Source organism: Tiliqua scincoides, chromosome 4 (genome assembly GCF_035046505.1).
Source record: "Tiliqua scincoides isolate rTilSci1 chromosome 4, rTilSci1.hap2, whole genome shotgun sequence".
NCBI lineage: Eukaryota > Metazoa > Chordata > Lepidosauria > Squamata > Scincidae > Tiliqua > Tiliqua scincoides.
In genome coordinates this window covers 105,014,812-105,030,384 of record NC_089824.1, presented here as the reverse complement: position 1 = coordinate 105,030,384, position 15,573 = coordinate 105,014,812, and the positions used below count along the sequence as shown (strand labels likewise).

The 15,573-nt window shown below is 44.7% G+C and overlaps 2 protein-coding genes across 2 annotated transcripts; both read right to left on the bottom strand.

Annotated features, from left to right (window-relative positions):
- Nucleotides 1-1,266: 1,266 nt before the first annotated feature.
- On the bottom strand, nucleotides 1,267-3,654 carry LOC136648400 (protocadherin beta-16-like). The gene has a single exon (XM_066624507.1). It carries the CDS (start codon nucleotides 3,652-3,654, stop codon nucleotides 1,267-1,269), a length of 2,388 nt encoding a protein of 795 aa, XP_066480604.1.
- A 988-nt stretch (nucleotides 3,655-4,642) lies between these two features.
- Nucleotides 4,643-15,294, bottom strand: LOC136648399 (uncharacterized). The gene is made up of 4 exons (XM_066624506.1): nucleotides 12,865-15,294; nucleotides 10,663-10,702; nucleotides 7,756-10,161; nucleotides 4,643-4,770 (listed from the first exon to the last, which is right to left on the bottom strand). Exons 1-4 carry the CDS (start codon nucleotides 15,292-15,294, stop codon nucleotides 4,643-4,645), a joined length of 5,004 nt encoding a protein of 1,667 aa, XP_066480603.1.
- Nucleotides 15,295-15,573: the final 279 nt, after the last annotated feature.

The window sequence follows — 15,573 nt, the reverse complement described above, 5'->3', positions numbered from 1 at the left end:
TCACCTGAGGCTCACTGAGCCTTGTGCAACCCGAGCCTGCATTGGGGAAGCCTCCTGAAGGTTCCCTGATGCTATAAACTGTGCTTCCAGGAAACCAGAAGCACAGTTTCCAACCCCATTGGGAGCCTCAGAGAGGCTTCCGCGGGGTCCTAGAGGCTCACGCCCAGGGCACTTGCCCCATCAGACTTAATGGCAGGTCCACAACTGTTAGAGGGTAGTGTATTGTCCAGGAGGCAGAAGACACAGAGGTTACCTTTATCAGGTATGTACTTTGTCCTGTGGAAGTGTTACCTTACCTCACTTCCTTCTTTTATTCTCCCCTCCTGTTCAGTCAAGATGCAAAGCCTCTTTCCATAAGATCTGACCTACTGCATGGAGTTCACTGTTGCATGAGGTCTTGTACAAACATGCAAAGAGAATAGGCATAGGACTGTTCAGCTACCAGCATTGTAAATGCTTGTGAATTGCAGTACCTTTCTTTGAAATCTTTTTATTGCCTCTGCTAATGTTTTAGTTATTAGCAGCAACTAGTAGATGTTTGGTGGGAAATGACTGGGAAAAGGATCTTCTCATATATGACTCTGCTGATTTAGACCTGTTTTTCCAACCACCCTTATTCAGAATGGCTACAATCCTGCACATTATACCATAAATGTAGCAGTGCAATGCTACTTGGGAAGCACGCAGGGCTTAGAACCTTGGTGCCTGAGGGAGAGTGCTAAAAGCAGAAGCACTCTGAGGGTTTGAAAGTTAGAACTCGAACAGCAAGGAGTCAGAGCAATGAGAGACATTCATTCAGAGGGTTGATGCAGGGAGAGCTGAGCCGAAAGTAGGACGGTATGAGATTGAGAGAGAAGTCCGTCCTCCCGGCTAGCTTCCTCAGACTTTTATTCATTCTCAAAACACATGATGCAAAGCTATGCAATAGGGGAAATTACTGAAAGTTGCTGAAATCTGCACTGCTAAGCAACCTGCTGGCTCTGGCTTGACCGCAATACATTTCTAGATAAGTGCTTCTTCATAACATCCTCTGTTTACCAGCTACTGGGCTTCAGCCTTCGCAACTGGCCCACTCTGGTGTGCCTGAGTGGGGGGGCAGTAGGTTTGCCTGCCTGCCGGTTGCCATGTTACCAAGGCTAAGCTCAGCGCCTGTGTATAAACACTACAATAAATCAAATTCAATCCCAAGTACCGTTTAAATAAAAGTCAAGTTTTTAATATTCAATACTGTTATTCAGTTTTATATATGATGAATTAAACATGAAATTATATTAAGTGGCTTATTCTCACCTGATTCATTTGTTGACATTCCTCTGCAAGACTGGGGACTTCTTCAGAAGAGCCAGTTGAATTCCTGGGATTTACCTGTATGTTGGGAGGCTCCATTGAAAACACAGGAAACAGAGGCCTCAGAAACCGGAACTCACTGTTCAGAGACCCACCAGTTAGGCACACTTCATAATTGTAACCCTGGGCAGATGGGCCGCTACATGAATCCACATGGTTCTCCTGGATATTAAGACCACCAGGAAAAATAGGAGCAGAGTTACAGTTCCCTATGAACTGCCTCTGCTTCTGAATCTTCATGGCAATGAACACCACTACAGACACCAAAAAAATAAATGAGATGGCAGCCAAGCATATGATCAAATACACAGTCAGGTTACGGTCTTCTTCCTCCTCCACAACCTCACCCTTAGGGATATCCAGCATTTTCATATAAGGGTCAGAGAAGCCATCCACCAGAAGAATGCTCAATGTTGCAGAGGTCGACTGGGAAGGATGTCCATTGTCTCTCACTCCCACTATCAGCTTCTGTTTGAAGGCATCTCGTTTATTGACAGGCCTCATGATTTTCACTTCTCCATTCTGGGCCCCCACCGTGAAGAGTCCTGGCTCTGTAGCCTTCAGCAGTTCATAGGAAAGCCAAGAGTTCTGACCAGAATCTCTGTCCACTGCCACCACCTTGGTCACTAGGTAGCCTGTTTCTGCCTCTCTGGGGACCAAATCATTTGATGGGGAAGTGCCGTTCTGTAGAGGATAGAGGATGAAGGGGGCATTGTCATTCTCATCCACAATCAGAACTCGGACTATCACTTCTGAGCTGAGTGGAGGGGAACCACCATCTGACGCCTTCACAGTTGCTTGAAACTCTTTTATTTCCTCATAATCCAAAGATCGGAGAACATATAGGTTCCCACTTTCTGAGTTGATGGAGAGGTAGGCAGCCACAGAGCCATCACTGACCTTCCCAGGCAAGAGCGAGTATGTTACTTTTGCATTCTGTTCCATATCCAGGTCAACAGCATGGACAGAACCAATCAAAAGACCTGGAATATTGTTTTCCCACAAGTGCATTTCATAGAGTGATGTGTGGAACACTGGTGGGTTGTCATTGACATCTGAGATTTGAACATGGATTATTCTTGTTGAAGTGAGCCTGGGTGAGCCTCGGTCAGTAGCACTGATGGTGATGTTATACCCAGAGACATTTTCTCTGTCCAGCATTTGTTGAGTCAGTAATTGGTAATAATTATTCTCAGAAGCCTTTAATACAAAGGGCAGGTTTGTACTGGTGGTACAGACAATTCTTCCATTTTCTCCAGAGTCTTGATCTGCGACACTGAAAAGAGCCACCATGGTGTCTGTGGGAGAGTCTTCTGGTAAGGGACTGGTGATGGACACAATGGTAACTTCTGGGGCATTGTCATTCTCATCCTCAACTTCCACTACTACCTTGCAGTAAGCAGAGAGGCCTCCTCCATCAGTGGCTCTGATGTTCATCTCATAATTTTTATTCTCTTCATAATCAATGATCCCTGCAATAGTAAGTTCTCCAGTATATTTGTTCAACTTGAAGAATCTGAGCACATTTTTAGGGACTCGGCTGAAAGAATAAGTGATGTGTGCATTAGAGCCAAAATCACTGTCGCTGGCTTCAACTTTAGTGACTAATTTCTCTAATGGGCTATTTTCTTTTATTTTTATTTCATAGAGTGATTGTTTGAACTGAGGGAAATTATCATTGATATCCAGAACATCAATAATAAGTTGTGTTGTGCCAGTTCTCTTGGGGTCTCCTCCATCTACAGCTGACAGAATCAGAATAATCTGTGGATCCACTTCACGGTCTAATGGTTTCTCCAATACCAGTTCTGCATATTTGCTCCCATCGCTGTGACTTTGCACATCAAGAGAAAAATGCTCATTAGGACTGAGTGTGTAGTTCTGAATTGTGTTTTTGCCTTTGTCCAAATCTTCAGCTGTTTCCAAAGGGAATCGGGTATTTATGGGAGTCAGCTCAGGAATTTCAAAAAGGAACTGACTCTGAGAGAATTTGGGAGGACTGTCATTCACATCCTCTATTTGAACCTCAATTCTGTGTAGCTGGAATGGGTTTTCCAGCATGATTTCAGAGAGTAACATGCAAGGTTCACTCTGACCACAAAGAGCCTCCCTGTCTATTCTGTCCTTTAATATTACATCCCCAGAATAAAGATCCAACAGGAAATATTGCTTGGAGCTCTTAGAAACCAACCGGGCTCCCCGAGCTGACAGCTCTTCTACGTCCATTTTCAAATCCTTTAGCACATTTGCCACCAGAGACCCACTTTTCTTTTCTTCAGGCACCAAATAGTGGATGGACTTGCACATTGCCCCACATATACAGAGACAGAGAAAAAGCAAACAAACCTGCCTGTTTTTGTGGTGTATTTCCATATCTCAGGTCTCTCAGAGTAGATCTGCAACACAATGCAGCTCCTTGTAATGCAGCTCCTGGAGTTCGTCTTTCACCCTATAGGTTCTTGATTGCAATCTTTGATCTTCCTAAAACTGCAGAATTAATCACTTTAGATTACTGAAGATTTTCCTGCAGTGAAGCACTGCTGCCTTTTCATTTCAGATCCTTTGTCTAGCGTCTTCCGTTTTCAGGCAGAGCATTTAATCTGTTCTCTAATGTTTTGTGCAATGGCACCATCTTGTGTTTGAAGTAAGGTACAGGAGTTGTAAATTTTCCCAAGCACTCTGGTGTACATACATCATTTGTCTGGAGGAACTTTCAATGTTTCGATTTTAAAATTCTAGAGAAAGAAAAGCCAGCAAACCACTATTGCCACCTTCACTTGTTGTCTCTACATTTGTATGTCCTTAAACTACAAATCTTATACTCCTGGGCTAGCTGGAGGTCTCATGGAGAAAAGGCCAAAGGGGGGGGGGGATAAGGTGTCAGCCATATCAGGCAATGGCTGAGAGCCTTCACCCATCAGAGGGCTTACCTGGTTGGGTGCACCCCTGAACCTTCCATCCAAGTAGTGGCGGTTGCACCCAACACAATGCCTGAGAGTGGGCAGAAGTCCCATGAGAGATCCAGTGCAGTGTTGTGACTCAGCAACATGATGCCAACACTGGGTCAAAGGATGGACCAGGGGTCAGGTTCCAGCACAGAAAAATAAATATTCAACTGGCCAGACTGATGATCTGGTTCAAGACAGGGTGACGATAAGGCCTCAGAGAAGGCAGACAAAGAGAAGGACAAGGCAACACAAGGCAGGGAAGATGAAAGGGGTATGCCCACTTAAAGTTGCTCAGTTGAGAAGCAAGCACTTTACAGAAGCTGGTGGGTCCAGACTAGCCCATGCAGCTAGCTGACAGTATCAATGGTGATCCTGCAGTCTAGAGAGCTCCTTTGGCCCACAGAGCTCAGTCTGCCAGGTTTGTCATGGAACCAGAGCACCGACTTCTTATCTAGGTTCAACACCACAACCACAGCTTAACAACAAAAGTGTAACAACAAAAGAGGACTATCTGTAACTCTGATCTGCAGGACTATCAAGAGACATTAGTCTCCTTTTAAACATTAGTCTCTTTTTAAACCTAAATTTAGAAGATTTTCCTTGAGGCTGAGGCCACCATCTCTGTCTGGATAACTCAGCAAGCCATGGTTTGAAAGACAATGTGGGACTCTCATTTTGTCCCTCTTCTAGATTTTTTGACCTCCCTCCTGCAGATAACAAGGGAACCAGCTCTATAGTTAAGGAATGCCAGATTCTCCCTTCAAAACAATAAAAAAATCTATTATAGAATTAGTCATGTTTTGTCCTGTCATCATGACATTTGACACAGAAGATCTTGCCCTCAGTTGGAGTACAAAACGGGATTCCCTAGACCAGCCTTGCTGGGTCCTTTGGGAAGGGGGAAAGGTACCAGAATCCCATGGAGGCCGTCCTGCCTCACCTAACCAAATTCAGCCAGGCTTCTTTCAACACATTTGTGTGGGCTTGGAGGAGCTGGGTATTTTACAACTGTTCGTGGGCTCAGAGCCTGGTGGAGCTCATTCAGACCAAGGAATGAAGCAAATGGATACTGGGTGTCCGTTATCTTAATCCAAGTAATGTTACTACTCATACACATGGACAATTAATTAGAATAAGTGACTGCCTTGCTCACTGCAGATACTTCAATATAATTGATAAAGCTGTGGTCCTCCTAAACCCCGCAAATCTCATGTCTTCTCTCCTTCTTTTCATGGCCTTACGCAAACACAGTTTTAGAACCTCAGCGCCCACTTTCCCACACAAACAGAACTCCCCATTTGTCACTAGCAGACTGTGTTGCTGAATATGCAGCATGTGTCTTTTAATCTTGCTCTCCAATAAGCACACCTCTCAACAGCTGCATTCTCATGGTCAATATATACACCTTCTCCCATCTCCACTTGTTCCGACACCTGCCTTTCTCACAGAATCGTGCATAGACCTCATCCATTTTCCAGAACTTAACTGTAGAGAGGAATACCCACATTCTCATCCTGATCGTCTGATTGGGTAGTACTGCTTGGACGTGCACTGCCCAGGCAATGGCCATTCCAAATGTGCCATAAGGCATGTTACGGAAGATGGGGAGAGGCACCGGTGGGAAGGCCAGCACCAGGCAGTGCTGGGCCTCCAAGCCAGTGAGACAATGCCAGTCACCCATGAGCAGTAAGTAGTCCCCACGACTGAAAACTCAACACGGGCTCAAATCTGCACCAACAATTTCACTGGTGCAGATCTGAGTAGACCTATAGGGGTTGTGGAAGATCTATAGGGGTTGTGGAAGTGCTACATGGAGTAAGGGAACAGATGTTCCATCCTATATATATATAGGATCCTGAGCCAAGAGCAGTTTTGAAATAAACAACCAACTCTGTGTAGTCAGGCACTCAGGGCTGCAGTGGCACCAAAATGACTATCACTGCATCTCAAGGGGCTGGGAAACACCACCAAGGCTACTTGGAATAAGGGAGCTCATGGTGCCTTACCCCATGTAAACCCCAGGTGGCCCCAATGGGTTTCCTCAGAGCTACATCCACTATTGAGTGGGTGCAGATTGGAGAAGACCTGTGTTGGGTCTCCTGGGCCTGGATGGGGGTTTGGATATGGTGGCAGGGCCTGCTACCATCTCTGCCCCCTCCCATTCTGCTCCGTCCCCTGCCATGCCTTCCCACTGCCCTCCCCCTGCTCTGGAATGTCTCCTCCCATGCCCCCATTCACAGCATTCACCACTCGGAACTTCCAAGCGTTGTCCTTCCAACTCCAAAGTTGTCCTTCCCCTGGCGCTGGCTCTGTGTGGGCTTGCACTGAACCTGCTCCAGTGCCTTACATTTGCAATAGTGTGCACCAGAGCTGGATGGGCACACATTGCTGTGGGTTGGGGCCTAAGGCTGCCAACCTAAGCTCAGTTATTAGGACACATGCCCCGTTGACCTCAGTGGGTAAATTTGTTTACAATTGCACTGTAAGAGAATCTACTTTTAGAACTGCACTGAAGAGCCACCTATTTTGACTTATGGTTCAAAAGCGGTACTTTCAGAGCCAGATTCTTTCATCCAAAACTCTTAAATAGAATTCGGTTTTTTAAAAAAAATCTTTATCACTGACATTATTTCCCTTCTGCTTCAGCACCAATTTCTTTGCTTCTTATTACTAACACTGCTACTTACTGGATCATTAACATGTGCGTGCCATCCAAAGAGGGATCACAGAGTGAAGGGGATGTCACAATGATGTCACAGATGTCACAACACTGAAGCCAATCATATTTGCCGAGATCTTAATTCACCAAAGCAAACTAACAGAACAATCCTAACAAAGTCACCCATTAATGAAGGTGTGCTACCTGACCATGGACTGCATCAGGCAGGTGGTGGGGGAAGCCCCAAAGGTCTCCTCCAGGTAAGGGAACATTTGTTCCCTTGCCCAGGGTAAGCTTTTGTTGTCCAAATGGGTCTATTCAGACCTGCGCTTGTGATTTTGTTGGCACAATTCTGAGTGGACCTGGGACAGTGGATCAAACCCAGGAAGGGGATAGGAAATTGTCAGAATGGTTGCCACCAATGCCACCCCCTTCCCAGCTTCAAAAAGCCCACTCCCAGCCCTGAGCTCTGCCCCATTCTTACCAGCACCAGAGTTTCTAGAGAAGGCAATGATTCAGGGCTGTGGCCACTCACCACCTGTGGTGGTAGTCAGACCAAACTCTATGGTGTGCTGCCTTCTGCAACAACCCAAAAATATGCTGGACCACAAGAAGATGAGTTCTGGCAGTGCAGTGCCAAATAGAATTGAGCCTTAAGTCCACTGAAAGTAAGATAATGCGTCCTAAATTTAAAATAAAAATAAACCCAATAAAGGGAAAAAATATTCCTCAAAAAAACCACAAGTAATTCCACTCAAAATATTTACTATTCCCTCACCTCTTCCCTAGTTGTTTCTTTACCTTCAACCTGGTCAGGAATCTCCTGGGAAGCAGCAGAAATCCTGTGACACACAGGCATGTTTGGGTCCCCCACAGAAAAAACGGGAATGAGAGGCCGGAGAAATCTGAACTCGCTGCACAAGGAGCCGCCCGTTAAGCAGACGTCATAGTGGTAAGTCCTGGAAAGTGACCCGCTCTCAGAATCCACCCCGTTTTCTGGGATGTCCGGTATGGCGGGTGGGAAGTGAGGAGGAACAGCGATCAGGCTTCCACTACAGCCTTTCTTGTACATTTTGATAATGACAAACACAACAATGCACACGAGGAAGACAAAGGAGACTGCAGCCAAACAGATCACCAAATACATGGTCAAAGGACCTTCTTCCTCCCTTTCTTCAATGCCCACTTCTATGTTCTTCCTGTATGGATCCGAAAGGCTGTCCACTAGCAGCACGTTCAGTGCCGTGGTGCTGGACTGGGGTGGGTTCCCATTGTCTCTGACCAGGACGACAAGTCTCTGTTTGTTGGGGTCTCGCTCATTCAGGGGTCTCCTGGTTTTCACTTCTCCATTCTGTGTTTCGATGCTGAAAAGGGTGGGGTCTGTGGCCTTTAACAACTGGTAGGAAAGCCAAGAGTTCTGACCAGAGTCTTCGTCCACAGCCACCACTTTGGTGACCAGATAACCGGCCTCTGCTGATCTGGGAACCAGCTCATTGCAGGGTGATGTACTGTTCTGAAGGGGGTACAGGATGAAGGGAGTGTTGTCATTTTCGTCTACAACCACAACATGAAGAGCAACATCTGAGGTCAGTGGGGGAGAACCACCATCGGATGCCCTGATGGTAGCTTGGAAAAGTTTTATCTCTTCATAATCAAGAGATCTGAGGATATACACATTCCCACTTTCAGAGCTGATAGAGAGATAAGAAGCCACAGAGACGTCTCCTACCTTTCCAGGCAAAAATGAATAGGTGACTTTGGCATTCTGCTCTGTGTCCAGGTCAACAGCATGGACGGAGCCAATGAGCAATCCTGGGATATTATTTTCCTGTAATGCCATTTGATAGGCAGATTCTTCAAACACTGGGGAGTTGTCATTGATGTCCAGGATGTGAATGTGAATCATTCTTGTTGAACTGAGCCTGGGTAATCCCTTGTCAATAGCTGTGATGGTCACATTATACTCAGGCACTTTCTCTCTATCCAGTGGGCTTTGGATCACCAGTTGGTAGTAATTCTTCACAGTGGTTTTTAACAGAAAAGGCAAAGATACATCTGCAGAACAGGAGGTTTGGCTGTTGTCTCCGGAGTCTCGGTCTGAGACGCTAAAGAGGGCAACAAGACTGTCTAGGGGAGAATCCTCTGGCAAAGGGCTGGTAAATGATATAATGGACAATTCAGGGGCATTGTCATTCTCATCCTCAATCTCCACCAGAACCTTGCAGTAGCCTGAAAGTCCTCCTCCATCTATTGCTTTGATATTCATCTCATAGCTACTTTCTTTTTCATAGTCAATTTCTCCCCAGACTGTGATCTCTCCAGTAATTTCATTTAGCTGAAACAAAATGTTTATGTTTTCAGGAACTTGGTGGAATGAATAGGTAATCTGTGCATTTGATCCAGAATCTGAATCTGTGGCTTCCACTTTGGTGACAAGACTACCTTGAGGGCTGTTTTCCTTTAGTTTTACTTTATATTCATTCTGAGCAAACTGAGGGAAATTATCGTTGCTGTCCAGAACGCTGACCTTTATCCCAACACTGCCTGTTCTTGATGGTTCTCCTCCATCAATAGCCTTAAGAGTCAGCCCAAAGTGTTCTTCCTTCTCCCTGTCAAGGGGTTTCACCAAAACAAGATCTAAATATTTTTTGCCCTTTCTCACATCCAGCTGGAAATGTTCATTGGGACTGAGTGTGTAATTCTGGATACTGTTTTCCCCCAAGTCTGGATCTTGGGCAGGATCCATGGGGAAATGAGTATTTGCTGGAACAGTCTCAGGAATTTCTAGCTCAAATTCATTTTTAGAGAATGTGGGATTGTTGTCATTCACATCCTCTATCAGTGTTTCAATGCTGTATATCTTTAAAGGGTTCTGCAGTACTATTTCAGACAGCAGCAAGCAAGGATCCACCTTGCCACACAAAGCTTCTCTGTCTATTTTATCATGAATCAACAGATTTCCAGACTGGGTATCCAGGTGAAAGTATTGCTTACTGTTCTTGGAAACTAGCTGAGCCCTCCGAGCAGAGAGATCCCCCATCAGCAGCTTTAAATCCTTCAGTACATTAGCAACCACAGACCCAATCTTCTTTTCCTCAGGTACAGAATACTGAATTGAAGACCCATACAGTGTTCTGGAAAGACAGAGAAAAAGCAAAAGATACAGACCTTGCCTGTTCTTCCAGCAGTCTCCCATGGTGCCAGTCACTCCCAAGTAAGATCTTCAGCCACTGGGAAAATTGCAAATCTTCTGACCATCTATGTTGGCTAGGATATTAATTTTCTTCTGCAAAGCTTTTCCTCTTTAGTGTTGGATTTCAAACTCATGAAACACATCCAGATTCCCGGTTGTGATAAGATTCTGTTCTACCTGGTCATTGCTTTCTCTTGAGTTAGCTCAATAGTGTACAAGATTGTGAATCAAAAAGAATTTGTTTGCCAATACTGCCACCTTGTGGTTCTATCAGAAAACACACATTGCAATGGTATTTTTTTCCATTTAATGGCATCTCAGTGGTGATCATGCTGAGATTCATGCTTACGCATTTTTTTTTACTTTATCCCATATGACAAAGGCAAGCGATATGAAAATGTATTTCACACAATGTATTATTTGAACTGTATTTCATACTGTTCGTCTTTCCATTTTTCCCTAAGTTCTTTCCATAGGTTCTGACCAGTCACATCGAGCCATATGGGGCTCTATACCATGGGGTCTTGCATAAACATGAAGCATGAAAGGAAACAGCTGTAGGGAAACAAGTATAGAATCTGCTCAACTAATAGATTCATGCTTTGAATTGTAAGTTTAAGTAAGCATGCATTTTACACCTCTTTGAAAGTAGGTTCAATGCTGCCTGCAGAAGACACATATATTTACTCCTTGTGAATGAAGAGAAACAAGACAAACAATATTAAAATATATTTCACACTGTTTTATGTATTATTTTATTTATATTTCACACTGTCCTGCAGCACAGAACTGCAGAACATTGGGGTAGGGTATTGTCCAGGAGGCAAAATATTCAGAGGTGACCTGACATTTACAGGTTGTGCCTCATTATCCACTGGAGTTCCATTCTGGATTCCCCAGTGGATAAAAAAATCAGTGGATACCAAATTAGTGGAAAAATAGCTTTTAAGACCCACTTCCAGGTTTCTTACTCCTTCACTGTCACTCCAGAATGGATTGGTATAGATGTTATCCCTGGGGGCTGGGGATAAGAATAGGCCCTCGGTTTGGTTGTACTTGTCATAAGAGGCGACTAAACAGCCACCAGGTAGATGGGACTCGTCAGCCTGGGAAGGCAGCTCATCTGAAAGAAGGAAAACTCTCCACTGCCTTGTGGCTACATCCAGTGATGGAAAAGGCTTCAGGAGTCAACCTCGAGGCAAAATCCGGAGCCAGAGTCCCTGAGGCAGTTCATGGCTGAACACAGTCATGTTCTGGCAACTCCTGAGACGCTGCTGGAACCAACCGTATTGGCTTCTGCCTTTCCATTGGACCATTTCAGCAACGTGGAGAGGGGGGATTTGCTGCATGGGAAACAGTCTATCCTCCATATCTACTTTACCCAGGGTTCGCGCTCTGGAGAGGACACTCTGTTCCAGAACCACTATTCAGAGCGCGACACCATAGTCTTCCGAGACTGAAGGATGCCAACAACAGATGTTATACTGCATTCAGTCACTAGATGGGGTGAATAATGAAATCTAGTGGAATGAAATTATAATTATTTAACAGCGCAAAGGTATGAAATTGGATTTTGGTGCTTTTTCCTGTGTTCCAAGGCATTTAAAGGTGGTATCAATGTTGAGTCTAATCAGTGGATATCAAATCAATGGATACTGAGATCCCACCTGTACTTTGTCCTGTGGAAAGTGTCCCTATCTTGCTTCCTACCTCCTTTGTCTCTTTCCTCCTAATTTTCAAGATTCAAGGCCTCATTCCATGGACCAACTGCACAGAGTTCATTATGCCATGAAGTGTTGCACAAATATGGAAAGGGAAGAGTTCTAGGAGTCGCTGGTCGAAGTCTAGGATCTGTTCAGTTGACAGCAATGTACATGCTTGTGAATAGTTAAGTATCTTTTTAAAAAAAACACACAAACCTTTTTACTGCCTCTGCTCCTGTTTTCATTGTTATCAGAAAATTGTAGAAAGTTTTGTGGTGAGCAAATGGTAGAAAGGTCTTCCACTATATGACTCTAATTAAATTAGATCAATTTTTCCAAAAATACCCTTATTCACAGTCTACAATCCTATGCATTCTACTATAAATCAAATTCATTCACAGGTACAGTATGTAAATAAAAATAAACTTCATTGGACTGTTGTTTATATATTAGCTACTAAAATATTAGGGATAGATTGTGAAATTATATTAAGTGATATGCGGGCCTGCACTGTATCCATCGCAAGTTTCCGGCACTTAGTGGCTCAGCCTGGGGCAAGAGGAATTGTTTCCTCTTACCCTAGCGCTGAGCCACTGCAGCCCCAATGGGGCTACTCGGATCTATGCCACCAAAATTGCTGGCACAAATCTGAGAAGCTCGGGGCTGACCAAGGCTGCCAGAGAATGGGGTTAGGATCCAGCATAACTGCTGGATCCTGGCCTAGCTTTCCACTCCCTGCCCGCTCAAGAAACGCCCGCCGCCCGCCCACTCCGAAGCACCTCCATCCCACCTCCTCTCTGCCTAGACCCCTGCGTCGGCCAAGCTCGGCAGATGCAAATTCACCTTCCCTGGGGCCCACAATGGCACAAGAAGGCCAGCACAAGTCCCTTACACTGACCTAACTGCCCCCAGAGTTGTGTGAAAATGCTTTACGGCACCTTGGTGACAATCCTGGGTCAACACAGGGACCTGCACCTGCCTAACTTCAGATTAGGAAAGCACCCTTATTCTCACCTGGTTTGTTTGTTCACATTCTTCTGCACGACTGGGGAGTTCTTGGGAAGAACCAGTTGAATTCCTAGGATTTATCTGTATGTTGGGAGGCTCCATTGAAAACACAGGAAACAGAGGCCTGAGAAACCTGAATTCACTATTCAGAGACCCACCAGTTAGGCAAACCTCATAATTGTAAGCCTGGGAAGATGGGCCACTGCCAGAATCCACATGGTTCTCCTGGATATTAGGTCCACCAGGAAAAATGGGTGCAGAGTTATAGTTCCCTATGAACTGCCTCTGCTTCTGAATCTTCATGGCAATGAACACCACTACAGACACCAGAAAAATAAATGAGATGGCAGCCAAGCATATGATCAGATACACAGTCAGGTTACGGTCTTCTTCCTCCTCCACAACTTCACCCTTTGGGGTATCCAGCATGTTCATGTAAGGGTCAGAAAAGCCATCCACCAGAAGAATACTCAGTGTTGCAGAGGTGGACTGGGGAGGGTGCCCGTTGTCTCTCACTCCCACAATCAGCTTCTGTTTGAAGGCATCTCGTTTGTTAACTGGCCTCATGGTTTTCACTTCTCCATTCTGGGCCCCCACCTTGAAGAGTCCTGGCTCTGTGGCCTTCAGCAGTTCATAGGAAAGCCAAGAGTTCTGACCAGAATCTCTGTCCACTGCCACCACCTTGGTCACCAGGTAGCCTGTTTCTGCCTCTCTGGGGACCAAATCATTTGATGGGGAAGTGCCATTCTGGAGAGGATAAAGGACGAAGGGGACATTGTCATTTTCATCCACAATAAGAACTCGGACTATCACTTCTGAGCTGAGTGGAGGAGAGCCACCATCTGATGCCTTCACAGTTGCCTGAAACTCTTTTCTTTCCTCATAATCCAAAGATCGGAGGACATACAAGTTCCCATTTTCTGAGTTGATGGAGAGGTAGGCAGCCACAGAGCCATCACCAACCTTCCCAGGCAAGAGAGAGTATGTCACTTTTGCATTCTGTTCTGTGTCCAGGTCAACAGCATGGACCGAACCCATCAACAGCCCTGGAATATTGTTTTCTTGTAAGCGCATTTCATAAAGCGATGCCTGGAACACAGGTGGGTTGTCATTGACATCTGAGATTTTAACATGAATTATTCTTGTGGAGGTGAGCCTGGGAGAACCTCGGTCAGTGGCCATGATGGTGATGTTATACCCCAAGACTAGTTCTCTGTCCAATTTTTGTTGAGTCAGTAATTGGTAATAATTATTCTCAAAAGCCTTTAATACAAAGGGCAGGTTTGTACTGGTGGTACAGACAATTCTTCCATTGTCTCCAGAGTCTTGATCTGCGACACTGAAAAGAGCCACCATGGTGTCTGTGGGAGAGTCTTCTGGTAAGGGACTGGTGATGGACACAATGGTAACTTCTGGGGCATTGTCATTCTCATCCTCAACTTCCACAACTACCTTGCAGTAAGCAGAGAGGCCTCCTCCATCAGTGGCTCTGATGTTCATCTCATAATTTTTATTCTCTTCATAATCAATGATCCCTGCAATAGTAAGCTCTCCAGTATATTTGTTCAATTTGAAGTATCTGAGCACATTTTTGGGGACTCGGCTGAAAGAATAAGCGATGTCTCCATTGGTACCTATGTCACTGTCCTTGGCTTCAACTTTAGTAACTAGTTTCTCTAATGGACTGTTTTCTGTCAATTTTATTTTATAGAGAGATTGATAAAAATGAGGCACATTATCATTGTTGTCGAGAACATCAATTACAATTTGTGTTGTGCCAGTTCTCTTGGGGATTCCTCCATCAACAGCTGAGAATATTAGAATAATCTGTGGATCCACTTCACGGTCTAACGGTTTCTCCAATACTAGCTCTGCATATTTGCTACCATCACTGTGATTCTGCACATCAAGAGAAAAATGTTCATTAGGACTGAGTGTGTAGTTCTGAATTGCGTTTTTACCTTTGTCTGCATCTTCAGCTGTTTCCAGTGGGAATAGGGTATTTATGGGCGTCTGCTCAGGAATTTCAAAAAGGAATTGATCTTGAGAGAATTTGGGGGTATTATCATTCACATCCTCTATTTCAGCTTCAATTCTGTGTAGCTGGAAAGGGTTTGCCAGCATGATTTCAAAGAGTAACATGCAAGGTTCACTCTGATCACACAGAGCCTCTCTGTCTATTCTGTCCTTTAATATCACATCCCCAGAATGAAGATCCAGCTGGAAATATTGCTTGGAGCTCTTAGAAACCAACTGGGCTCCCCGAGCTGACAGCTCCCCGACTTCCACTTTCAAATCCTTTAGCACATTTGCTACCAGAGACCCACTTTCCTTTTCCTCAGGCACTGAATAGTGAATGGACTTGCATAATGCCCCACACATGCAGAGAGACAGAAAAAGCAAACAAACCTGCCTGTTTCTGTGGTGTATTTTCATTTCTCTAGCTTCTTAGGGTAGATCCAAAACACAAAGTAGTTCCTTATAAAGCAAATCCTGGAGTTCTTCTTTGACCTTGTAGGTTTTTGATTGCAGTCTTTGATCTTCCTATAGTTGAAGATTTCACCTGAGATTTCTGAAAATTGTCCTGCAATGAACCACTGCTGCCTTTCATTTCAGATCCTTTGTCTAGCGGCTTCCGATTCAGTATTTAGTCTGCTCTCTAAAGTTTTGTCCAATGGCACCATCTTGTGTTTGAAGTAAGATACAGGCATTGTA

Bases quoted from the DNA above. Each gene is read 5' to 3' on its own strand.
- LOC136648400 (XM_066624507.1), bottom strand. From the start codon at position 3,654: ATGTGCAAGTCCATCCACTATTTGGTGCCTGAAGAAAAGAAAAGTGGG.
- LOC136648399 (XM_066624506.1), bottom strand. From the start codon at position 15,294: ATGAAAATACACCACAGAAACAGGCAGGTTTGTTTGCTTTTTCTGTCT. The intron at 10,162-10,662 runs GTATAGAGCCCC...CTTACTTGGGAG, and splicing joins TGTTTATGCAAGACCCCATG to TGACTGGCACCATGGGAGAC. The intron at 4,771-7,755 runs GTAAAGAAACAA...TTTGTTGTTAAG, and splicing joins GATTCCTGACCAGGTTGAAG to CTGTGGTTGTGGTGTTGAAC.